Source organism: Oratosquilla oratoria, chromosome 21, assembly GCF_046742065.1.
Source record: "Oratosquilla oratoria isolate Oo_2021 chromosome 21, ASM4674206v1, whole genome shotgun sequence".
In the NCBI taxonomy this organism is placed as follows: Eukaryota; Metazoa; Arthropoda; class Malacostraca; order Stomatopoda; family Squillidae; genus Oratosquilla; species Oratosquilla oratoria.
The window spans coordinates 18,924,328-18,950,866 of NC_134797.1; the positions used below are offsets into that span (position 1 = coordinate 18,924,328).

General features: G+C 38.3%; 1 protein-coding gene across 17 annotated transcripts in view; it reads left to right on the plus strand.

Annotated features, from left to right (window-relative positions):
- The window catches only part of gek (serine/threonine-protein kinase gek), a 320,798-nt gene that overhangs the window by 250,018 nt on the left and 44,241 nt on the right, over nt 1-26,539 (plus strand). Inside the window, exon 34 of one of the 17 annotated variants that reach the window (XM_076204407.1) lies at nt 9,170-9,271. The exons of the other annotated variants lie outside the window; for them this stretch is intronic. Within the exon in view, the coding sequence (XP_076060522.1) occupies nt 9,170-9,271 (102 nt within the window). The remainder of the gene's footprint in view (nt 1-9,169; nt 9,272-26,539) is intronic. 17 annotated transcript variants of the gene reach the window in all.

Below are 26,539 nucleotides of genomic sequence, written 5' to 3' on the forward strand. Positions count from 1 at the left end.
TGTCTTTACCGTTTCCTCATCTATGTAGCTAAAGGCCACCTTTATTGATCTTAGTAAATTGTAGGTTTCTCTGACTGTTTTGTTTATATGCTTGTCTGGTGACATGTCTTTGCTAATAATTATTCCTAGGTCCTTTTCCAAACTAACTTTTTTTTACTTCCTTTGTACCAATTTTATATTGTCCTGATATTCTATTCTTATTTTTTCCAAACTCCATTATACTGCATTTCTTGATGTTGAAGTTCACTTCCCACAATTGGTTCCATTTCCAGACTTTGTCCAGATCTTTCTGAAGTGATTCACAGTCTTTCTATGTATTTATTTTCTTTAGTAGTTTTGTGTCATCTGCAAAGAAGTTCATATAACTTTCAGCACCTTCAACCATGTCATTTATATATATGGCAAACATTATCGGAGCTAGTACAGAAACTTGTGGGACTTCATTTATCATTTCTTCCCAGGTCGAGTTTTTGTCTCTACCACCCTCATTTTTCTACCATTCAAGAAATCTTTCATCTATTTCATTAACTTTCCTTGTACACCTGTTGTTTAAAGTTTTCATATTAGTTTTTTTGTGTGGTACTTTATCAGATGCCTTTGGAAATCTAGAAAAGCACAATTAGCTCATCTGTCCCTTTCTTGTATTATGTCTGTTAGCCTTGAATGAAAACAAATCAAGTTGGTGGCACAAGATCTTCCTTGTCTAAAGCCAAATTGTTTAGGATTCAGTATCTTATTTTCTTTCAGATGTTTAATCCATCTACTTTTGATCAGTTTTTCACATATTTTAGCTATTGTGCTTGTAAGGGAGACCAGTCTATAGTTTGTTGGGTCTTCCTTATCTCCCCCTTTATATATTGGTATGATATATGCATTTTCCCAATCTTGTGGTACCTTTCCTTCCTTGAGTGAGCAATCTGTTATTTTGTATATCTTGTATGCTAGCTCATCCATACATTCTTTTGGTATCCAGTTTGCAATTCCGTCTGGACCATGTGATTTTCTGACATCAAGGTTTATTATTTGGTCCCTTATTTCTTTTTGTGTTACATTTCTTTCTTTCACTGGGGGGATCTTTCTATCTTTTCTTCTTCCCAATTATGTGTATTTTCTATTGTGAATACAGACTTTTATAGGTTTGTTCATAACCTCCGCCATTTCCACATCTTCTGCATATTCCTCATTCCCTTGACATGGTTTCACTATTTCTTGTTTATTTTTCAATTTACCATTCACATAGCTGTAGAATAATCTAGGTTGATCCTTACATTTATTTATTATGTCTTTTTCATAGTTTAATTTTTCTTCCCTGCATATTTTTACATATTCATTTCTCAGTTTGATATATATTTGCCACTTGGCTTTTTTTCCATCTTTTCCAAGCTTTGTCTCTTCTTTTACCTCGCTACATTTTTTGTTATACCAGCACTTAATGTACACCCTTTCTTGCTGTGGTATGTCGCTGTTTTCAACTTTTAACGTAATCAATTCCACATTATTATTTCCTTCTGTTATCTTTGTCACCTTTAAACCTTTTTTAGTCAATAACATGACTCCACCCTGTTTCTCCTTTGTATTTTTTATCCAATAATTATATAGATCTTGTCCCATAGTATTAGGTGATAGTGGGCATTTTAATTTTGTCTTTACAATCCCATTATATCTGGTTTCTTTTCCAGATAATCATTTAATTAATTTAATCCTGAAATCATACCATCTATGTTGGTGTACATTATTTTTTATTTTTTCCTTTCACCTTTTTTTTTTTTTTTTTATGTTTCCTTTTTTTCAGCCTCAGGTCTAGTACTCTAAAAAAAAATTATTTTCCCATTTTTTCATTTGCTTCAGTTCTTAGTGTCTTTTACTTCTTTTTTATCCTCATCACTCCTTTCTTTATCCATATATTTTTGTAATTTTTGCTTTTTGCCAACTTTGCTGTTTTAGGTAGTACTTTTGCCGTCATTTGAGATCTTAGTTTAATTTTTAGTGGTCTATTTTTTTCTTTAGAGTAAAGTCCCATTCTGTGCACTTCTATTTCTTTGTCTATTTCTTGTCCCTCCTCTTGTATCTCAAAATTGTTTTTGCATTTTCTTTTTCCTCTTTTTCTGTTAGGTATCTAGCTACATTATGTTTTTCTTTAATACCATAAACTGCTATGCACTTTTTTTTTTAATCCAGTGTGTCTCTGATCCAATTCTCTTTTACCTTAATTACTTTAATAACTGTTTCCTTAGCATTCTCTTCCACTTGTTGCTGTACTATTTCTTTAAAAGTTATTTTTTATTTTGTTCCACTTTCCATTGATTTTTTATTTCTTGGAGATCTGTCTCTTTTATTGTTTGTCCCACTTTCTCAGTCACTGCTTGTATTTGTTCTTTTACTTCTTTTTTTCAAGGCCTCGTTTGTGTTTGTATCTTCGTTTTTCATTCTTTTGTTTTCAAGTTTGACTGTGTCTAATTCCTTTTTTGATCATTAAGCTCTCTGTTGGTTTCAGCATTTTGAATTTTTAACTGGTTCATTTCTTTATACATTGCCCTGTATTCAGCTTTCAGATCTATAATTTATTCTGTAATCTCCTGATTTCTTAGGATATTTCTATACCTTGATTCTTTCTCCCATTCTAAACCTTTACCTAGTATTCCAGTATCTTTTACAAACCCTGAAAAAGCAGTGTTATCTAACCTTTGATTTATTTTTGGCGTTTCAATGATGCAACTCTTTTTTGGTATGACTCCTAATGGTGATTCCACTCTGCTTACATCCAATCTTCTCTTCATTGGTTCACTGTTTTTGTCTTTCTTCATCATCATTTTCCATTTTGTGTGTTTAATAAATGAAATTACTCTATTTTATCATTTCAATCACTCAATAAACATAGCTCCCTATCACATAAACAAAGCAAGATGTTTCCTCAAAATTGATCAAAAAAGCACTGCGTTTCAAAGCTCACTTTAGACAACTGTTCCAGCTGTGGGTCAATCTAGGTGCTGTTAGTGTGGGGCATTGTAGAATGAGGTGGGTTGTCATCTCTGTTGTGGTTGAATTTAGGTTTTTGATTCTATGGCCAGGCCTATTCTCTTTTAATACGGCTTTGATGTAGGATGATGTCCTGAAATGCAGGTGTGCCAGTGTTGGTCTTACTTTTCTTTTTTTTTTTTTTTTTTTTTTTTTTTTTTTTTTTCCTTCATGAAGCTGAAGTCTGAAAGATTTTTGTGGATTATCAAATTTGGTAGTCTGTCTTGGAGATTCTTAGTGATCCAAGTGTGAATGTGTGGATATATTGTGTGGTACTATTGGTATATGTAGTAAGCTGCTGTTTTCTGTGTGCTAAGTGTCCTATAGAGGTGGTTTCAGTACATCTGTTATTACTCTCAGTGCTTTATCTTGTGTTTATGTTTGTTTTTGATGATTGTTGGGGGCCGTGCTATGGAAGTTTAAGCAAGGGTGGTTCTTATGAATTGTTTGAAAGCTGTGATTAGAAATTTTTCTGTTGTCCAAACCCTATGCTTGTAATGAATTAATAGGTTCATCCTGTTGTTGACTGAAAGTTATCTGTCTATGATGATGATATGGTTTGTCACAAACTCCCCCCTATCGGAAGGCTAGGATGGCGCCCCTCACAGAGGGCTTCGTAGCATGGAGTTTAATGAACCATGCCCTTGGTTCAACTTTGCTGATGGCAGGATTCGAACTGCCATCCCCTCGACCTTCGCCGCAAGTAACGATGCCCTAACCCATTCAGCCAGTGAGCTTCCTTTATATCTATATACCAAAGTCTTTTTCTATCTTGTAAGGGAAGAAGCTGTCCAAGGCATGTACCCACTGCCTGTCCTAATTCCATCTGTCACCCACTAGTTTCCTTTTTATCTTCACTCCTCATAGATGAAGGATCATTTCATAGCTCCTGCCCACTGAGGGTCATTTGTCAACCTGAATTTTTTTTAGTTCTTTTCCAGTTCAAGGGTTTGGGGCATTTATTTTCACTTTTTTTTTTTTTTTTCTTATTCATGGTTGTCTGGAGTGAGTCACATTACTAATGATTTTTGGGATGAGGTTTCCAATTTGTTATTTCTGAGCCATTACTCTAGTTCATTCTAGTAGGCTTGGTGTCTGTAGCTGCTATTTTGTAATGTCTGTGCTGGTTTATAATTGTCAGGTTGTTTGCATGAGTATGTTGATGTTAAGTCTTGGATCAGGGATTGGAAGATCACTTGTGAAAAGATTGAATAGCTTAGGTGTGAATATTGCACTTTGTGGGACATACATATACCTAAAGGCCCTTTCCTCCTTATAAGGTCAGTAGCCCAGTCAAGGCAAACACCCACCCTTCACCCATCCAACACTCATTTTTTGTCCTGTCTTAGTTTCTTATGGGTGAATGGCCACCTTGACCACTGTTCAGGTCATAAACAATTAAGCAAGACACAGTACTTCCATGGAAGGATGCAACAGCTGAAGCTGGTTTACCCCCACTGCTTCATTAATAGGGGTGTGCCGATTAATTGGCATTGGCAAGAATTGGCACTTTTTGGTAAATTGGCATTTTTTAGAATCAGCATCATCATTGGCATTATTTTGCCAATGATAATGCTGATTCTTAAAAAGAAAAATGCTGATTTTTGCTGATGCCAATTTACCAAAAAAAAAAGACAAGTAATTGGCACAGCCCTATTCATTATATGGCAACTACCTCCTCATATACTCAAGAATTTACTGAGCAGATAAGAATAATTCCTTATGGGCTCTGTCAATTCCTAATCTTTCACAAATGCTCCACTCACACCTATCTCTTGTCCTCACCCATCTCTGCTTGTATCCAGGGTCAATTTCAAAGTATACTCTACACCCATTCCCCACATGTCCTGCACTCATTCTTCTCTCTCACTTTTTTTGTACTTCATGGATGGTCATCCTTCTTCGTACCACACCACACAAAGAGAATATAGTAGGATACAGTGCTTCCACAGAAGAGCCCATCAGCAGAGCTGGTTTACTCACATGACTTCATGACATGGCAACCTACCTAACTCATTCATTAAAAGAATTTATGAAGTAGATGAGAAGAACATCCCTTTAGGCCACATCATTTTATCCACTTACAACTATTTTTCATTCCATTCTACCTTTTGCAGTGTCCCTTACTTTCTTTAAAGACATTCCTTGTGGATTTACTGCCCTTTGCACCATGTCCATCCACCTCATTCTTTGTCCTCTTCTTGAGTTCATTCAATCTACCTGTGCTCTCCACACCTTTCTTTGCTAGTTTATCCTCATTAAGTTTTTTCATTTGCCCAACATTTAGGATTGGTGGCAGGCACAAGTTTTGGTCAATGGAAAGAAACTAATCTTAGTCTAAAAACAGTTCATAAGAACTGTACTGAACTCTGCCTTTCTTGAATGGTTCTGTACAGTCATGAAAACATAGACACCTTACAAAGTACACAAAGCATTATAGATACACTAAAACCACCCTGGTAAAACATTTACAAACTTTAACAACTTCAGTACGAGTCAAAATCTAGCCCTGCATCACACTGGTCTCATTATGAAATATAAAGTCACTGCTGTATAACTCATTCTCTTTTACTGTGAGTAATAATAAACACAGAAAACATGATCAAACCAGTTCACAGAATCTGGGAGTAAGTCATGTACAACTAACCCCCCCCCCCAAAAAAAAAAAAAAAAAATATATATATATATATATATATATATATATATATATAATCAAGTAGCCGATGCCAGCATCTTTGTGTACCCACTCACGCCTCATGATGCTTACATAGGCGTCATCGTACCGAAGAGGTTAACCAAAACCCTCCACATAGGATCAAAATGAAAATGGTAGTCACGCAACTCAGTGCAAGAGCCCATTCATCCTATTACATAACACAAGCTCATCCAATTAATCATGACAAAAAACACACCAGCAACATACTACTTAGATATCTACAGCAGCCTTCCACCAGCACCATGCAACACATGTATACAAAAACATATTCACATTCATATCACTCTACAACTGACCACCAAACTCCCTACTCCACCAAAGTCTTCCAGACACCAGTCCCTCAAAGAAATCCCTTCCATTACATGCAGGAACCACACTAGCACATCTGTGTTCAGGCTACCATCCAGCTTTGAAACGTCTTTCTATATCTATCAGTATACCAAAAGGCTTCTTCCTCCATATAAGGGAGGTAACCAGCTAAAGCATGCTCCCATCTCCACCAAGTTGCCCAAGATGTGGTCATTACATAAAAGGTTCTGAACACTTCATATTATATTGCCCTACTCTAGCCTTACCCAAACAACAACACAATATCTCTTGCATGTGTGACTTTTGGGCTAATCTAGCAGCTATTGCTGATTATCTGGGAGTCATGGGTCTCTTGCAAGAGAGATCTGCAGCAACAGATTGATTAATTGGTCATGTATATAAGTGTGGTACATGTTAGATGAATCCAGGAATTGCACGTGTGGCATTCTATTGATGTGCATCAGTAATTTATGGGTTCTGTGTAGGTTGGACATATATAGAGTGTGAATTGGTTTTGATGTTGCTGGTTAGGTGTGGAAAGGCAGCTAATAGAATACTGACCTCCATATTTGAAAAAAAAAAGAATGATAATAAGAAAAGATTGGAAAGAAACAGAAGAATGATAGCAAGAGTTTCTGTGCTTGTTCTGGAGACCAAGTAACAATCCCTTATGGTGAGAAGGTGTGGCAGTTTGCTCTGTTGATGGTGTCTTTGATGAAGTTCTACCTGCTGGCTGAGGTTTTATCCTCCTTGAAGTCAGTGATTGCTTGAAAGCCCACCACAGCACCACCAGATTGGAGGAAAATGGGCAAAAATGGATGTTAAATTACCTAGTGTATGTAGATGCCAATGTTGTATCAACAGAATCCTTGAAATGATTGGTGATTACATTTGGTAACATCTGCCAGAGGAAGAAACAAAGTTATCTATTGAACTGAAGTGTAAAGTAATGGTGGTATCTATCCAAAACTGGAGAGCACAAGGTTCTTATACAGTTGTTTGGGAAAAAATTGAGCAAAAATTTGAAATATGTGGGAACAGATTTATATGAAAGTAGAACACTGGAAAAAAGAAGTGGATTGTAATGAGGGAGGGCGATAAAGTAAAAGGTTCCCAGATAATGGTATGAAGTAATAGCAAATGGATGTCAGTTGAAGTGATGAAAGGAACACATGAAGTAATATCCTGTGGATTGCTGCACTACTTCTGACATGGACAGTCAGCAGGGTGACAGGGGTAGTCCTTCATCCACAAAGAGCTAAGATAAAAGACAAACATGAGTATGGCAGGGGTTAGAGGGGGTTTGCATGCCCTGGTTGGCTACCTCCCCATATGAGGTGGTGGATTGATCCTTTTGATATATAAATATATATGAATGCAAGAGACAGAACTCATGTGGAGATAATGTAAATAAGGTACAAAATATGCATCGTAAGGAATGATTGGACTCTTGAAGGAATTGGGATAGAGATGGGATTGAGAGAGAGAATTGAAGTAACTAGCCTAAGGTAGATAGTCTTAGATTATGCATGACTCATTAGTGTGAACAATGGGTTGGCTAAGGAAAAGGTATGTGGATGGTGTGAATGAAGCAATAAAGCTTGAATTTTGGACATCAAACAACTGAAAATGTGCTTAGTGACATATATTTTGAGATAAACATATAGATTAAGGTTCAGACTTGTTATATGAAAAAGAGTCTATCAGTGACGAGCTGGCAGTATTACTGGGAAAGCTATAGAGGTGCAATCTTTACATGACTGAAGTGAGGAATGAAAAGAGTGAGGATATTATCTCTTTTGTGTCTTGCCACCATGATTTACAGGTAACAGCTGTTTTAGAATTTTCCTCTTCCTTTTTCTTTCCATCCTTCCATCATTTCTTCTTTCCTTGTTCTCTTCCTTTCCTTCCTTCCATTATTTCTTCTTTTTCTTTCCATTTTCTTTTTTTTTTTTCCTTTTTTTTTTCCCTTCATCTTCTTGTTCTTTTCTTCCTCCTCCTCCTATTCCCCTTCAATGAGTCAGCAGCAGATATTAGTTGAAATTTAATCCTTTATGATGTGTAAAATGTATATTAGATTTATGAAAATATATATTGGTATCTAGATTACTTTTCCATAATTGATTCATTAGCAAGGTATAATTTTTTTTTTTTTTTTTTTTTTTTTTTTCTTTTCTTTTGAAAAATCAAATTGTAATGACAGTGAGGTGTATACTCACTACAGTTTTGTTATAATAGCAAGTCACATACAGTACTCATGGATAATTTTGTCAACCTCAACTTTCCTCACTATTTGCATAGATGGATCAGACTGAATGAGAGTCTACATAATTCCTTGTACAGTGAGTCCTCCTTATACGGTAATTCTTTATCCGGTAAATTCACGGTTACGGTATTTGGTAATTACTACGCTCAATTTTATTTACGGTAAGAAAAATTCACATACGGTATCCGCTCGAGTTTTGTTTACACCGTACTGTAGTGCCACCATGCCGTGCGGCCACCACAACAATCAGTCTCTTCCCGCGTTCGGTATATGGTAATTTTCAATTTGCAGTAAGGTTTTCAGGAACGCATATGTACCGTATAATGAGGACTTACTGTATAGTGATTGACTGTATTTACTGTGTTAGTCATTATATTGAAAGAATATTGTGCACCATATTGAAGCTTTAACATGCTATAATTTGTATGACTTGTGTAGATGGAGTAGGGCCTCGAAAGCTCAGACTGATTGATACCAAAAACAAATCAGGTTGCTGGAAAATCTGAGCTTTCAAAAACTTTGTTTTGTCCCATAGGAAATCCATAATCCAAGATTTATGATAAAATTGCACTCTAGCAATGCATAGGTAACTTACATCTTGGGTTGATACTATGTCTAAGGCACTATTTTGAGTACAAGAAGGTATTTCAGTTGTAACATCAACTTTTTCAAATAATGAATATGATGACATTAGTTTTATAAGTAAGCATGATATAACAGGTTTTGGTAATATGATTATTAAATTTGTCAAGAAAAGGTTAAAGCATTTGAGGAGGTATCTCTAGTCCAAGCTTTCGAGGTAGTACTGTATATGAAATTATTGTGGATGTGACGTAACACTGGTTGTGTGTTACACGGGGTAGGCGGCTGCGGCAACTGGAGAACAGGATGCTGCGGCTTGTGCAGCCTTTCCCAGCCACTCCCCTTCTGGCACGCCAGCACAGTGCCCGCAGCACCACCCCATGGTAATGCTGCATGTATTGCTGCTGCTGCTCATGGATGTTCATATTTTGTGTGTAGCTGTCGCTGTAGCCTGACCCACTTTTTTGTAGGAGCTTATCTAATTGCATTGACTTGTTGGCCAACAGTCTAAGACAGAAGCGTGTTTTGAAAGGCCAAAGTATTGAGCATGAAAAATCTAGCCAGGCTACCAAGTCCTGAGTATGCAAGATGTTTGCAGTCATAGTCAGCAGACAAGCCACATTATACAATACTCTTCAAAAGATTCCAACATGTGGTCACATATTTATCCTGTTCTAACCTTCCCCCCCAACACACACACTGTCTCTTGTACCAAATTGTGTTTACCTAATAAGTATATAGCCAAGGAGCAACATTTGTTGGGTCCTGTCTCCAAGTCTCCAATTTATCTTACCTAGCCTCAGATTGACGGTGCTGTCTCTTGTGAGATATGAAGACGGGACACCACGAGCATAGCTCCCCTTCCCGTAAAATACAACTAGGTAAAGCTAGGTAAATACACACACACACAATAAAGTAGATACATATACACAAATGTGTGAGAGAGGTTCACCAGTTTTGGCTCATGTGTTGCACATGTGATCTACAGCTACTACCCTCCCAGATATGAGCTCAGTGGTCATATATTGCCTGGTGTAATGGGTAATGCTGTGTCTTTACATACACACACTCACACACACACACACACACACACACACACACACGGAAGCAATGGAACCGCCAACATCTTCATCATTTGTCCTCCAAAGAAGAGGAAAATTCTTGGTTATACAACAAAAGAAGGAAACCTGGTTTGTATTGAATGGGAAGGGAGCAATTGTGGGTGTCTGCAATGAAGTCTCTGCAGTGCTAGTTAGATGTACTAAGACATAATAAGTAAAAATGAAGGAAAACAACAATAAGTTTGACTCAAATGACAACTTGATGGCTGAGACATCTAGAGGCGCCACACTGAAATACGATATAAACAGAAGATGCCAAACACCAGTGGCCAGACTAATATATGACGAAGATTCATTCTCAGGATTTGGTAAATACGAAAGAAGGAATTTAAGTTGAATCTAAGATTAAGAAAGGGAAATTAGCAAAAATAGAAAATGGTGGGAGAATGAAATCATGGACCTAAGGAAGGAAAGAGATTGTTGAACTAATGGATTGCTTAGCGCAAGCTAACATTGAAATTTCTGACCTAAGAAATACTAATTCTGAACTAAGAACCGAACTTAAGGAAATGAAAAATGATATAAGAGAGGTGAAGCATGAAAATGAAAAGAGGAAAATTAATGATACTGCCAATAGTAGGCATAGTAAAAACTTAAAAAAAAAAAGAGGTAAAAATAAATACAAGAAATGACTGAAAAAAATTGAAGAATATGTGAGGAAAGTATTCAAAAGATTAAGAAATGTAAGGAAAACAGAAAATAAAGAAAGTGCCTTTAAAGAAATAGTCCAACAACAAGTGCAGGAAAATGCAAAAGATACAATCATCAAAGTAATTAATGAAAATGCAAATTGGGTCGGAGATGCAGTGGATAGAATTTTTTTTTATTGTGGTATATGGACTAAGAGGAAAACATGGTCTGGCGAGGCACGTGAGAGAAAAAGAAACAGCAATAGCAATCCTAAAAGAAATTCAGGATGGAGGCCAGGATTTAGAGAAAGACATAGATGATGTGTATAGGATAAGACATTATTCTAAGGAAAGAAATCGACCCCTAAAGATAAAACTAAGATCACAAATAGTAGTAGAAGACATATTTGAAAAAGTAGGTAAGTTGGCAAGGAGTGAACATTACAATAAGATATGGATAGAAAGAGAAATGAGTATTGAGGAATTAGAAAAAGAGAAGACACTAAGAAATGAAGCTAAAGAAAAAAATGCGAAGAGAACGTTGACCAAAAGCAAGGAATTTTATTGAAGAGTAATCGACATGAGACTGAGAAAATGGTACATCAGAATGGATGAAGCAAAAACAGAAAAAAAGAAAAGAAAAAAATTATAAGTGGCCTTTACTAACATTGACGGATTAATTTCTGGACTGAATGAACTTAATGATTACCTTTTAGAAGAAAAACCAGACATAATGGGAATTGTGGAGACTAAACTAAGAGGTTCAATACCACCCATCAATGTTGGACAAAGGTTATGCAATTACTGGATTAAAAACAGAGACAAGAAACAGGGAGGAGGAATCATGTTCTTCGCCAAGTAAAACTTGAATGTGACAAAAATTGCAGAGGGCAAAAGTAATGTAGAACTGATCATGACAAAAGTTGAAGAAAAGACATGTAAAATAGAAAGTTTGTGGTGACTTATGTGCCTCCAAAAATGAGTACTTGGAAAGAGAATGAGCATATGAAAATGCTAGAAGATAGAAGGCATTCATTAAATGAAATACTAATGGGCAGAGGTAACCTGGTAATTATGGGAGACTTTAACTGCAAAGAAATTTGTTGGGAGGACATGACAGTGAAATGTGGAGAAGACTTGTGGGAAAATGTAGTACTGGACATGACCATGGAATATACAATGATGCAATGGGTCAGTGAAAACACCAGATACAGAAATAATGAGGAGCCATCGAGACTGGATTTAATATTTACAACGGAACCAGAAATTGTGGGTAAAATTAAATATAAGACCCCACTTGGAAAGAGTGACCGTATGCTTGTTGAGACTGAACTAAAGGAAGAAATATACATGGAGAGAAATGAAAAGCATAGGAAAGGAAGGTTGATGTACAACGAAACAGACTTTGGAAAATTAAAGAAATTCCTTCAGAATGCAAATTGAGAAAAGTTTTACATGGAAGAGACAAAAGTGGAAGAGAAATGGGATATCTTGATAAATAATTATAATAAAGGAGTGAATAGGCACATACCAAGACAGAAGCTAGAGAGAGTGTACATTAAATGCTGGTTCAACAGAAGATGTAGTGAGGCAAAAGATAGAAGAAATAAGAGCTTGGAAAAGATGGAGAAAATATAAAAACCTGGAAAATGGCAAATATATATAAACTAACCTAACCTAACCTAACCTGTGTGTGCATGTGTGTGTGTGCATATATATATATGTGTGTGTGTATATACATATATAAGTATATATTCATACATATATATATATATTAATATATGTACATATATATATATATATATATGTATATATATATATGTATATATATATATATATATATACATATATATATATATATATATATATTATATATATATATATATATATATAATGTACAACACTGAATGGGTCCCAGTGATTAGAGATACATTTTTATCAATTGCAATGCACTTTAATTGTAAGCCATCTAGGTGCATGCAGAAATTGAAACGTATGCCTGAGGAACTGAACTCATGCGGTGAGAACAATGTTACCAGTGCCGAGTGATTAGACCAATACACCATCATGGTGTATTGGTCTAGTCACTAGGCACTGGTAACGTTGTTCTCGCTGCATGAGTTCGAGTCCTCAGGCATGCTACATTTCAATTCCTGCATGCAGTTAGATGGCTTAGAATTAAAGTGCATTGTGGTTGACAAATATATATATATATATATCTATATCTATATTTATATATAATATGTATAATATAAATATATTTACACATGAATATGTATAATATATATATATATATATATATATATTTACACATGAATATGTATAATATATATATATATATATATATATATATATATATATGTGTGTGTGTGTGTGTGTGTGTGTGTGTGTATCCTTATCTATCTATATACCAAGAGCTTTTTCCCCCTTATAAGGGAGGTAGCTAAGCCAGAGGCGCGTACCTATTCCCACCCATTTCACTCCCCTTCACCACCCTTTCCACCCCTCCCATCTCAGCTCCTCATGGATGATGGGTCATCCCTGCATCTGCCCACTGCCCAGAAGGGTCAGAAGCAATATAGCAAAATACAGTACATCCACAGCAAGGCTACTTCATTTAATTGGCAATCCCACCCCCCTCTGTCCCACCATACAGAAAAAGAAAAGATGAGAAATCCCTTCGGGCTGCATCAAATTATCACTCACACATAAGCACCTCCTGCCCCACATCCCCCTAATCCCCCATTCCTCTCTTCCTTGCATAACAGTATCATCCATACACAGCCATTCTCCACTCACCCCTATCTCCTGCCTTCTCCCTTCCTTGCTCAACAGACATTCCCCTCTTGTTCAACGCCCCTTTCACCCCATCCATCTGTCTCATCCTTGGTCGTCCCCTCAAGTTCACTCCCTCCACCTCTGCCTTCCACACCTCTTTTACTAATCTTTCATCACTCATTCTTTCCATGTGTCCAAACCATCCCAATAATCTTTCATCAGCCCTATCTGCTATATTCTTTTCCACTCCTGCTCTCCTCACCTCCTCTTTTCTCACTCTATCCAACCTAGTAACCCCTACCATACTCAGACATTTCATCTCAAATACATTTAAATTTTTCCTCTCTGCTTTTCTTAAATTCTAAGTCCCTGCCCCATACAATGCCATCAGCACAATCACCCATTTATACAATCACCTCCATTTCTCCCTTTCCTTTCCTACCAAATGCAACCCCAAATACCTATAGCTATCCTCTTTCTCCAGCCTTTCTCCTTTTAGACTTACTTCCAACTTGCTGCCATCCTAAATCCTTGTACATCTCATTCATATATATATATATATATATATATATATATATATATATATATATATATATATATATATATTCATACATAGTAAGTGAAGTGTGAACATATTTGAATTTATATATGTGTATATATTGGTGTGCATAGGCAGTGAGTTCTCTTTTAAACATGTTCAGACTAGAGCTTCTTCCTGTCTGTATAAATTTCTTAAGTGGATGAAGGGGTGGATGAGTAGGGGGTGTCTCATGACATAATGAATGAGTGAGGATAAACCAGCTCCTGCTTTTAGGCACTTTTGTGGAAGGGCTTTGTTTTGCTGCATTGCCTATGACCTAAGCAGTGTGAAGGTAAGATGACCCGTCATCCAAAAGGTTCTAAGATGGGAGGGACAGTGAGTATGGGATTGCTATAGGGTGGGTTTATGCATTTTTGTGTTATCTTCAAGATCTTGCATAGTGGGGGTTAGGACTCGTTTACAAGTTTGTCATGTAATTACATATGCTGCCATCCCAAGTATGTATAATGTGTCTCCTGCTGACTAAGGTTGTGGTAACATCAGTGTATATCATATTGATAAGTTCACAACCTTCACCTTTCCCTTTCAGCTTAGTTTCACTCAATGCCAACACATCCATCTTCCACCTCACAAACATACTATAATTTCCTATGTACTCGAGCTTGTTTCATATCCACACTGCCAAAGACTCAATTACTAGGGCTTCGTTTGAAAACTTCCTTTCAGACCCTCTTTTTGCCTTGACACTCTATGAGAGGAACTTACATAGAGGGGAGATTCATCACAGGAGCAAAGTCAAATGAAATGGTGGATATTTATGAGTTGTAAAGGGGACAATAGAAAGTAGGAACAAGAAAAATAAAGATATAGGCCTTGGCAGCTACCTGTATGTGGAATTTTGTCTTGGATAAACAGGTGCTGGATGGCTTTGATCTGAAATTGACTCTAAATTTCCTGAGGGACTGACTACCTATATGTAGTCATTACCTTAGTATGGGGGACAAGGTCCCAGACTACTTTTATACTCCCTTTCTTTAGAACATGCTGAAAATAGGTTGCTGTACTATAGAAATAGAAAACTGAAGCAAAAGAGTTTCTACCATAGTAACATGTTGGCAGTATGTGAGATTTTCACCTGTTTTCTACTAACAGTCACTCAAAATTGCTGTTATGACAGTAAAAGTGACATAAACAGAGTGGGCAAATTTTACTAGATAATGTTTGCTTGATTAACTTGCTTTTTAAAAAGTAAAGTTTGTGTTTGAATTTTAATTGTATCAAAGCCATTTCTAGTTTGGAATATATAATTATTGTGGTGGTACTTATACATAACATCTTCAGATTCTCTGCTAAGAGATTCAATATAGATTTTGTAATAGCAAATATTAAGTTATAGTTAAATGGTTAACCAAATTCATAGCAGGAAGACCATGCAGAGTAACCCAAAACAACCAAGTCTCAGGTACAGAAAGACTATACAGTGGATTCCCTTAAGGTGCACTACTTTAACCTGTACTGTTCAGTCTCTTCCTAAGTGATCTCCCAATCCCAGAACTAGATGTTCATTCACATGCAGATGACCTGACAATAATAACCTAGCACTGCAAATACAAAGTAGCAGCAAAATACACCCAAGTCTACCTGAATAAACTAGAACAATGGTTAAAAAATAACAGAATGGAAGCTACACCCTATATTGAAATTGAATGGCCAAACCCTTCCATTGGAAAAGAACTTTAAGATTCTAGAACTTGCATTTGATACTTGTATGACTTTCAGCCCAGGTATCAAGGACCTGAGTGCAAAAATCAACAAGAAAGCAAGGCTACATAATCCATCACTAGCATTGACTTTGGACAACAGAAACTCTAATAACCATCTTCAGCACATAAACAATTTACAAACACTACAGAGTGGAACACTGCAAGTAATAACAGATGCGCCAAAAACACCCTAATTGGACACCTGCATACAAAAACCAAAATCCTCCCCATAGACTACATGAAAATGACAGGAACATGTTCTATGTCAGAACCCGTAACACCACACACCCATCGCACAAAAATCTCAAAAGCAGAACACCACAGAAAACTGTAATGTCAACATACTACTTAAATATTTATTACAACCTACCACTTGTACTATACAAAATATGCACACAAAAACTTATACATTCTCAAATCACCAAACAAACCCATCAAGACAGACCACCAAACTCAGTACCGTATTTTCCGGCTTAAAATGCGCATCGGGTTATAATGAGCACCCATGCACTTCGTTATCTCAGTACACAGATAGCGCGCGCCGACGTATAACGCGCATGCCCGATCGCATTTGTCTATAACTCAGTTTTACCTTGGTATTTATATCATGTGAACGAGGTTACATGGAGAAGTATTTTTCATTGGCTAGAGCCACCGCTGGGAAATCTGTTGATTTGTTACTAGATTAAGTGTCTAATAGGCATCAATCAGGACACAACTAAGAAAAAGTCGGAACTACATGTACTGGTATATGACTCATGTTGTGCGTTGGTCCCTTATTACTTTGTAGCTTAAATAGTTTGTAGAAAATATGATCTAAAAAAAGTTTATTGAAAGTAGAATATACAGAAAAATTTCGGGGTTTTTACAGAAAATTTTCATTTTATATCTTGAAGAAATAATTCGTCTTTACCATTTTTTATTTAATACTGAAACAAACTACAGACTTTCGTTTTAGCTTTGAACCTGCAATGACAGTGGTGAAATAGGACAGTCTCTCATCGAGGTGACGTTTAGTTAATATAACTCCTGAAAGAGAGTGTTGTAGTCAGGTGTTTGATATGAGTTTATGAACGGCCGCAACGGAATTTGTACCATACCTAAAGTGAAGCAACAAAGCCAACATAATAATTCAAACTAGGATGCTGTGAACATGGGCAAATATCATGAATATTGATCATGTTTCATGGTGTTTAGGCCTATTTAAACATGAAAAATAAGATTCGATATATACCTACCCATACCAAATATATATGGTAGCCCATGCTGGCGTATTCTTTCATGTCACCATGGCTGTTCTTCTTGTTCTCACGGAACGTCACGGAGAAGTGTGCCGTCCCGACTTTGTGACGGCCAACATCGTCACGTTGTTGTGAAAAAAATTACACACACAGCCGCAATATTTATCGTAGGCCGTAGATAATGCGCACCACTGGATAACGTGCACCCCCCCTTTTTAGGCCCTTCCAACGGAAAAAAGTCGCGCACTATACGCTGGAAAATACGATACTCCTCCAGTGCCCCCTAGACATAAGCCCCACAGAAAAAAGAAAACTCCCACATCTAGCAAGAACCACACTTGTGCACTTCTGTTCAGGACACCATCAAGCATTGAAAGAGTACCAACACAGAAGAGGCCTGGCCACAGATCCAAATTGCCCCAAGTTGAACCACTACATTGAAGATACAGAAAACCTTATACTCCTATGCCCCATACTGACAATCCCTAGACAACAACATAATATGTCTTCTCTGAGTGACTTGTGAACCTGCCAGGAGGCTGATACTGGATTCCTGAAGGCTGTGGGTCCTTTGCAGGAGAGACCTATACTCATGCCCAACATACAAAGGAATACAAAGAAGATGCAAACATCAAGACTTTTGGTTCATACAGGGCTTCTTGCAAATTGAAAAGAGGTGTAAATAGTGGAAACATTTAAGAACCACAGATTAAATTTAAGTATAAGAGCTCACGATGCTGAGAAATAAGTTAGATTGGGGTTATACTTTTAAAAACGTACCCTAAATAAACATTGATTGAAGTACAAAACCTCAGAGCTGCTTCACTTCTATATAAACACTACTCATGTATTTCTAATCCAAAAAGCAAAACTGACCCTACAATCTATACTATCCACATTCACATAATACACAATAAAAGACTGCATAACTAAAGGAGAACTTGTATACCCTATTCTGACAAAATGAAAGAAACCAAACAAAGATTTGTAGATACAATCACAGAAATAATCTCAATTCAAACAGAAATAGAAAAAAATTACAATATTACAAACATTTACAGACCCACTACATGACCTTCCCTCAGACCACTTCCCAATAAAGGTTACCATAGAACTAGTTTAGGTAAAAAAAAAAAAAAAAAAAAAAAAAAAAGAATTCACAGAAAATATAAGGAAATTTTTACTTTTGATATAGGCCAATTCCCATCATTAGATAGAGCATTGGATGAAATAGCAGCAGCCATTCAGAAGACAAGCAAAAAACACATTTAAAGAGGGTACAGGAAAAAATACAACCCAGCTACACATGAGAGATAGAAAACAAACGGTTATCCTGAATGGGAGAACAGCTAAAAAATGTAGAAAGCGGTAAAAACCATAAAAATTCAAAATCGAATCCTCTCCACTTCCACGAAGCATTTGGAGCATACCAAGGGAAAATACTATTATCAATCATAGCTTTGAATTTCACTTAATGGAAAACCTGCAGCCCCACAGTGGCTGGCAAGTGTCCTTGGAACATCCCAGAGGTCCCTCTGGGAAGAAACTTGAGTGTTGTCCATGTTGTATTAGTGTGGTGTTATTTCTGTATCATTGATTGAAAGTTGTAGGGAGAGGAAAGCAGTCATCAGTTGTCAACTCTCCATGTGTCAAGAAGTGTAAGAAATACAGCTGAAGTTATAGAGATCTTGGGCCTAGTCCACACTGTCAGCCCCTTGGGGTTGCACCTCATGATGGCGGTGAGGAGGTTGACAAGTTTTGAAAATGGGCAACTTTGCTATCCATCTTGCAGGACCATCACATGCAGATACCCATCATTGCTCATTACCAAAACAAGAATACATTATCAATAAAAATTTCTCCAAAACTACATCTGAAGATAATAAGAAAATAATAAGTATGAAAAATCAAACCAGATACAGAAGCCTCAGGTATCTCTTGCAGGAGACAAGGATCCCAGACTGGCCCATAAATCACTGAGAGAAAAAATACTGTATAATTGTTCTGGGATTATTAGTATGGGGCTTTGTAGAATGAGGTGAAATGGTCCTTTCTGAAGCAGTGTTGGTTCGGTGATGTGTCATGTGTTTGTATCTTTGTTGGATGCCTTCCATTAGCTTGGATATTATGGGGAGGAGCAAAATTTGTCTTTGTGATTGTGGTAACTGATGAGTTTTGATTTTAGGATAGCAATTATGCATATTTTTTCCAAATTGATAATATCTTATAATGTGTACATGTTAAATAATATTGTGAATGCCTTTATAGCTTCTAGATGTAAATATTTAAAGATATTAGAATTTCACCATGTTTAGACCCTCTATATGTGATTTTGTAATCAAGATAGCTTCCTCTCTTCAGTTAAAAGGAAGGGCTTTTGTGTCTGGCTTTATTTTTTGTGTGTACTTCATTATTCTATTCCCTGATTTTGCAGGTTTTTAGATAATTTTATAGAAGTGATTGTTTAGGATGATTTACTGTTGCTTTGGTGATGATATATCTTCTGAAATGGTTTTATTGTCTTTTTATGTTTGCCAGGTTCATTGTAGACTTTTTTCTCAAATGTGCTCCACATTTGTTTTATTATCTATGGATCCAGTGTATTTACCTAGTTGTATTATACAGGAAGGGGAGCTATGCTTGTAGTGACCCATCTTTGTATCTCTCAGCATCTACAGTGCTCGACAAACGTTCGCGGCGCCTCAGCGAATCTAAACAAAAATGCACAAAAATGTAATTAATCATTATATTTATTGGATTTTTACTCACCTAATACTTGGTTGGGAGTCCTTTGCGCTTTAACACAGCCTCAAGACGACGTGGAAGTGAAGCAGCTAGGTTGTGGAGGGTTGTAGGCTCAAAATTATCCCAGATTTCCTGAATGGCTGCCTCGAGCTTGGGTATAGAGCTGACGTCTTTGCCTTGTAACCTCTTCTTTATAATGTGCCACAAATTTTCAATTGGGTTCAAATCAGGGCTATTACCTGGCCAGTCCTTTATAAAGTTCACTTCACAGTCGTTGAGCCAAGTAGTGATGGATTTAGCAGTGTGGCAAGGGGCACCGTCCTGCTGAAAAACTGTGGCACCTGTTTTTTCAAATGATTCAGGTAAATTTTCACACAGAAGCTCCAAGTACACGTTTTGGTTCACTTTTAAGTTCTTGGGTAACACTACTAATGACCCCAAGCCCTTGCCGCTGAAACAGCCCCACACCATTAAAGTATCAGGGAATTTGACAGTACCCTTGACGTACCGAGGGTCAAGCGGGTCACTTCCATGTCGCCGGTACACCTTTGCACCACGGTTACAGGTGACACTGAAGGTGGCCTCGTCAGACCACAAAACGTCAAGCCAGTCGTCCTCAGTCCAGTGAGAGTATTTCTTGGCAAATTCAATCCTTCTGGCTTTCTGCTTCTTGGTGACAAGTGGCTTAGCAACAGGCTGGTGACTCACGTACCCAAGCTCATGCACCCTTCGTGACACTGTCCTCACAGACACCTCACCAAACACCCCAGGGTTCTGTTCCTTCACTACCCTTGCTGTCTTACGAAGAGATGCCTCTAGAGTTCGTTTTATGATGGTATCTGCCCTTGTAGAAGTCTTTCTAGGGCGTCCTGAGCGTGGTTTGTGAGCAGGCAAAATGTCATCTGGCAAATCTCTTGCACGTGCACACCACTTCCTCACTGTAGACTTTGCACAGCTTAACTGTTCACTTATTTCCTTCATTTTCTTTCCTGATTCACATAGAGCAATGATCTGGGCTATTAACTGCTTGCTTCTATAAGCTGCATCGGCCATGGTAAGGTCACAGGATTGGAGCTACCAAAAAAAAATGTACCGCAGACACTCTCTCACAATGACAGCCACGTGGCAACTGAGTGGTGTTGTCTGGCATCTCTTCGTAAGACAGCAAGGGTAGTGAAGGAACAGAACCCTGGGGTGTTTGGTGAGGTGTCTGTGAGGACAGTGTCACGAAGGGTGCATGAGCTTGGGTACGTGAGTCACCAGCCTGTTGCTAAGCCACTTGTCACCAAGAAGCAGAAAGCCAGAAGGATTGAATTTGCCAAGAAATACTCTCACTGGACTGAGGACGACTGGCTTGACGTTTTGTGGTCTGACGAGGCCACCTTCAGTGTCACCTGTAACCGTGGTGCAAAGGTGTACCGGCGACATGGAAGTGACCCGCTTGACCCTCGGTACGTCAAGGGTACTGTCAAATTCCCTGATACTTTAATGGTGTGGGGCTGTTTCAGCGGCAAGGGCTTGGGGTCATTAGTAGTGTTACCCAAGAACTTAAAAGTGAACCAAAACGTGTACTTGGAGCTTCTGTGTGAAAATTTACCTGAATCATTTGAAAAAACAGGTGCCACAGTTTTTCAGCAGGATGGTGCCCCCTGCCACACTGCTAAATCCATCACTACTTGGCTCAATGACTGTGAAGTGAACTTTATAAAGGACTGGCCAGGTAATAGCCCTGATTTGAACCCAATTGAAAATTTGTGGCACATTATAAAGAAGAGGTTACAAGGCAAAGACGTCAGCTCTATACCCAAGCTCGAGGCAGCCATTCAGGAAATCTGGGATAATTTTGAGCCTACAACCCTCCACAACCTAGCTGCTTCACTTCCACGTCGTCTTGAGGCTGTGTTAAAGTGCAAAGGACTCCCAACCAAGTATTAGGTGAGTAAAAATCCAATAAATATAATGATTAATTACATTTTTGTGCATTTTTGTTTAGATTCGCTGAGGCGCCGTGAACTTTTGTCGAGCACTGTAGTTTGTTCTTAAATTCTTGTATGGTTTTTGCACACACTACTGTTTTGTCCAATTTGTTCCAGACTTCCACCACTGTGTGGAAAACTTTTTTTTTCAGATCTCTTCTATAACTATCCTTTTTGAGTTTCTTTTCATATCCTCTTGTTTTTCTTTATCCCACTTTAATAAATCTTCTCTGTCAAGGACTTCCATGCCTTTCATGATTATGTAAATGGCCAATAGATCACCTCTTTCTCTTCTTTGTTCCAGTATTACATACATATACCAAAGGCTTTTTCCCCCTTACAAGGGAGGTAGCCAAAAAAACAAAGGCATAAAAACCACTCCCACCCATTCCATACCTATCACACTCCATTCCACTCCACCCTCTTCCCTCCCTCTTATCTTATCCCTGCATCTTGTCCACTGCCCTGGCTCAGGAGCAGTGTCGCAAGACACAGCACATTCACAGCAAGGCCACTTCATTAAATCAGTGACCCCCCCCCTCTCTCTCTCTCTCTCTCTCTCTCTCTCTCTCTCTCTCTCTCTCTCTCTCTCTCTCTCTCTCTGTCCCCTCATGCAGAAAAGTAGAAGACGGTGAGAAATCCCTTCGGGCTGCATCAATTTTTTCTCACACATACTCCCTCACCCTCCATCCCCCACCTATTCCACCTCATGGATCACATCATCCATATACAACCATTCTCCATTCACCCGTCTTCTGCCCTCTCCTGTCCTTCCTCAACAGACATTCCCCTCTTCCCCAAAGCCCCTTTCACCCCATCCATCCATCTCATCCTAGGTTGCCCCCTCATGTTCATTCCTTCCACCTCTGCCTTCCACACCTCTTTTACTAGTCTTTCTTCACTCACACTCATTCTTTCTATGTGCCCAAACCATCCCAATACTCTTTCACCCACCCTATCTCCCAACTCCCTTTCCACCCCCGTTCTCCTCCTCACCTTATTTCTCACTCTATCTAGCCTAGTAACCTCTGTCATACTTCTCGGGCAATCTCAAACACATTCAAACTCCTCTCTTCCTCTCTTATGTTCCATGTTTCTGCCCCATACAGTGCTGTTGGCACAATCACTCCTTCATGCAATCTCCTCTTAGTATCCATTTCCAAATGTCTGTTTCTTATTCCAATGCATTTACTTGCTTCTCTCAATCTACATTCTACCTCCACCTCCACTCCTCCCTTTCCTGCCACATTTGCACCCAAGTATCTAAAACTAGCCACTTCCTCCAGTCTCTTTCCCTTAACCCCTTCCATACGGTGCCGCACACGTAGGCGTCATGGACTTAGATCTTGGTGGCAGCAGCCAATGCCAGCCGTACGACGTGTCGTAATAATACTCGCATCATAAAATATAGTCACCGCTTATATCGATCATTCTCTCTTCACCCGTGAATTTTGATAACCATAGAAAATGCGATTACAAAAGAATTAGAAAGAATGTCATTATGGAGGGGCGACTACAATAAATATAATCAAGACGCCGATATGGCAGCCTCGCGAATACACTCGCTCCCCATGATGCCTACGTGTGCGGCACTGTATGGAAGGGGTTAATACTCACTTCCAGTCTGCTGCCACTTTTACCCCTTGTACAACTCATCACCTTACTTTTACCCAGATTTATCTTCAACTTCCTTCTTTCACACACTTTCCAGGGTTGGTAGTTCCAGTTTACGCAATCTTTGTATATCAGTTTTGAAAGTGTAGGTGCCATCTTTGTTGTTGCTCTTTGGATTCTTTCTAATTTCTTTATATTCTTTTTTTTGTATTGGGTGTCCATAGTGTTGCATCATACAAGGTCTGTTAAAAAAATACGTGGACTGTTTGAATTGCACAGCTCCAGTTGGTTCCAAGGAAGTCTGCTAGGTTCGCACAGATCAGCTGATTATGATGCCATTTTGTGATTGCAGATATCTTTATTTGTGTATTAGCTATGCAGTTTTTAGTGAAGTGCGATTTTTTTTTCATTTGGCGGATTTCAGAATGAATGACGTGAAGGAGTAATGACTTGCTGTGAATTTTTTGTTGAACTTGGAAAATCAGCGACTGAAACTTTTGCTATGCATAACATGGCTTATGGTGATGTTGCTATGAAGTGTGCAGAATGTTTCAAGTGGCATGAGCATTTTAAGGATGGTCAATAGTCCATTGAAGATGATGAGCATCCTGGATGTCCTTTCATGTCGACTGATGACCCACACATCGACAAAATCAACACCCTGGTGCAGGCAAATTGATGTCTGACTGTCAGGGAACTTCGAAGAGTGTGGGATATCAGTTGGATCTTGTTACAAGATTTTGAAAAAAAGATTGAAGATGCATTGCGTTGCTGCGAAATTTGTGCCATTCCTGATGATGGATGAACAAAAAGCCCATCACGGCCAGTTTGTCAGGAACTGCTTGATCGTTCAGAAGATGAAAACTTCTTGTCCAGGGTCATAACAGGTGATGAATTGTGGGTTTATGGTTTTGACGTTGAAACGAAGGTCCAGTCGTCCCAGTGGATGGGTGAAACATCCCCCAGACTCAGAAAAGCTCGCCAAGTTCGATCAAAGGTCAAGGTGATGCTGACTGTTTTCTTCGATGCTAAGGGTGTTGTTCACCACGAGTACCTCCCTGAAGGCTCCGCAGTGAACCAGACTTACTACATTGAAGTTCTGAAACATCTGAGGGATGCTGTCCATCACAAAAGGCCAGAAATGTGGAGGAGTGGCGACTGGTTTTTCCATCACGACAACGCTCCAGCCCATTCAGCCCTCAAAACTCGTGAGTTTTTGGCCAAACACTCAATCACTGTTCTTCCCCACCCCCCTACTCACCTAACCTTGCTCCTTGTGATTTTTTCTTGTTCCCCAAACTCAAAAGACCCTTGCAAGGAAAGATTTGAGACGATTCCTGAGATTAAGTCAAATGCAACGAAGGAGCTGAAGGACATTACAAAAGAAGTACCAGGACTGTTTCAACAAGTGGAAACACCATTAGGATAAGTGTGTGCATTGGGGAGGAGAGTACTTTGAAGGGGACCCAGATCTGTAACTTCTAAATAAAGTACATTTTGCTTTATGATGTCAATCCTTGTATTTTTTTTAACAGACCTCTTACTCCAATCTTGGTCTTATCAGTGTGACTAATATTTTTTTTACCATTATTTCATCCAAGTAATTAAAAGCCACCTTTATTGATCTTAGTAAATTGTAGGTTTCTTCGACTATTTTGTTTATATGCTTGTCTGGTGACATGTTTTTGTTAATAATTACTCCTAGGTCTTTTTTTGTAGCTAACTTTCTTTACTTTGTACCGATTTTATATTGACCTTATATATATATATATATATATATATATATATATATATATATATATATATATATATATATATATATATATATCTATAATAAAAAAAAATAATGGTAGTGGGTCCAGTTACTTACACCTTCCCGTGGTAAAAAGCGTTACAGCCGAGTTTTGGCCGTGAGGGTTTTTTGTGTTCCAGAATGATTCTAGGTGTCAGGTTATTTGCGGTGTCCCGGGTTATTTTGAGGGAAGATGGTTGGAGCTACATCAAATCTGAGGGTGCAAAGGCACCGCCACTTCTGGAGATGGGTGACGGGGCAGAAGAAGCTTAGCAAAGGAGAGGTAGATAAGAACGTGGAAATGAGCAAAGCACTAAAAAGTGGTTGCTTACGCCGTCCGGTGGTAATTCGGTCACACCTTCGCGTTTGGTGGTAAATCGGTTACACCGCCAACTACGGTGAAGAAGAAGAACTCGAAGAAGAAGAAGAACTCGAAGAAATCGAAGAAGAAGAAGAGGAAGAACTCGAAGAAGAAGAAGAAGAAGAAGAACTCGAAGAAGAGGAAGAAGAAGAACTCGAAGAAGAAGAAGTAGAACTCGAAGAAGAAATCGAAAAACTCGAAGAAGAAGAACTCGAAGAACTCGAAAAAGAAGAACTCGAAGAACTCGAAAAAGAAGAACTCGAAGAACTCGAAAAAGAAGAACTCGAAGAACTCGAAAAAGAAGAACTCGAAGAACTCGAAAAAGAAGAACTCGAAGAACTCGAAAGAGAAGAACTCGAAGAAGAACTCGAAAGAGAAGAACTCGAAGAAGAACTCAAAGAAGAACAACTCGAAGAAGAAGGAGAACTCGAAGAAGAAGAACTCGAAGAACTCGAAGAACTCGAAAAAGAACTCGAAGAAGAACTCTTTATTTTCCAAAAAAGGGGCGTAGCCCAGGGCGCGCAGCGCCGCAGGCCAAGGCCCCCGGCGTAGCTGGGCCGGCGCAGCCGGTGGGCTTGTATATATATATATATATATATATATATTTTTTCAAACCTTCTTATGCCTGAAATGGGTGGGAGTGGTTTTTATGCCTTTGTTTTTTGGCTACCTCCCTTATAAGGGGGAAAAAGCCTTTGGTATATGTATGTATGTACTTTTTCCAAACTCTATTTACTACATTTCTTGATGTTGAAGTTTATTCCCACTTTTGGCTCCATTTGTTACTTGTGCTGAAGGTCGAGAGGGTGGCGGTTCAAATCCTGCCACCAGCAAAGTTGAACCAAGGGCATGGTTCATTAAATTCCATGCTACAAAGTCCCCTGTAAGGGGCACTGTCCTAACCTTCTGATGGGAGGAGTTTGTGACATTAAACCATATCACATCAATATAGTAGTTTTGTGTCATCTGCAAAGAAGTTCATATAACACTCTACACCTTCATGTCATTTATATATATATATAGCAAACATTATTGGAGCTAATACTGAACCTTGTGGGACTCCACCTATCATTTCTTCCCATGTCAAGTT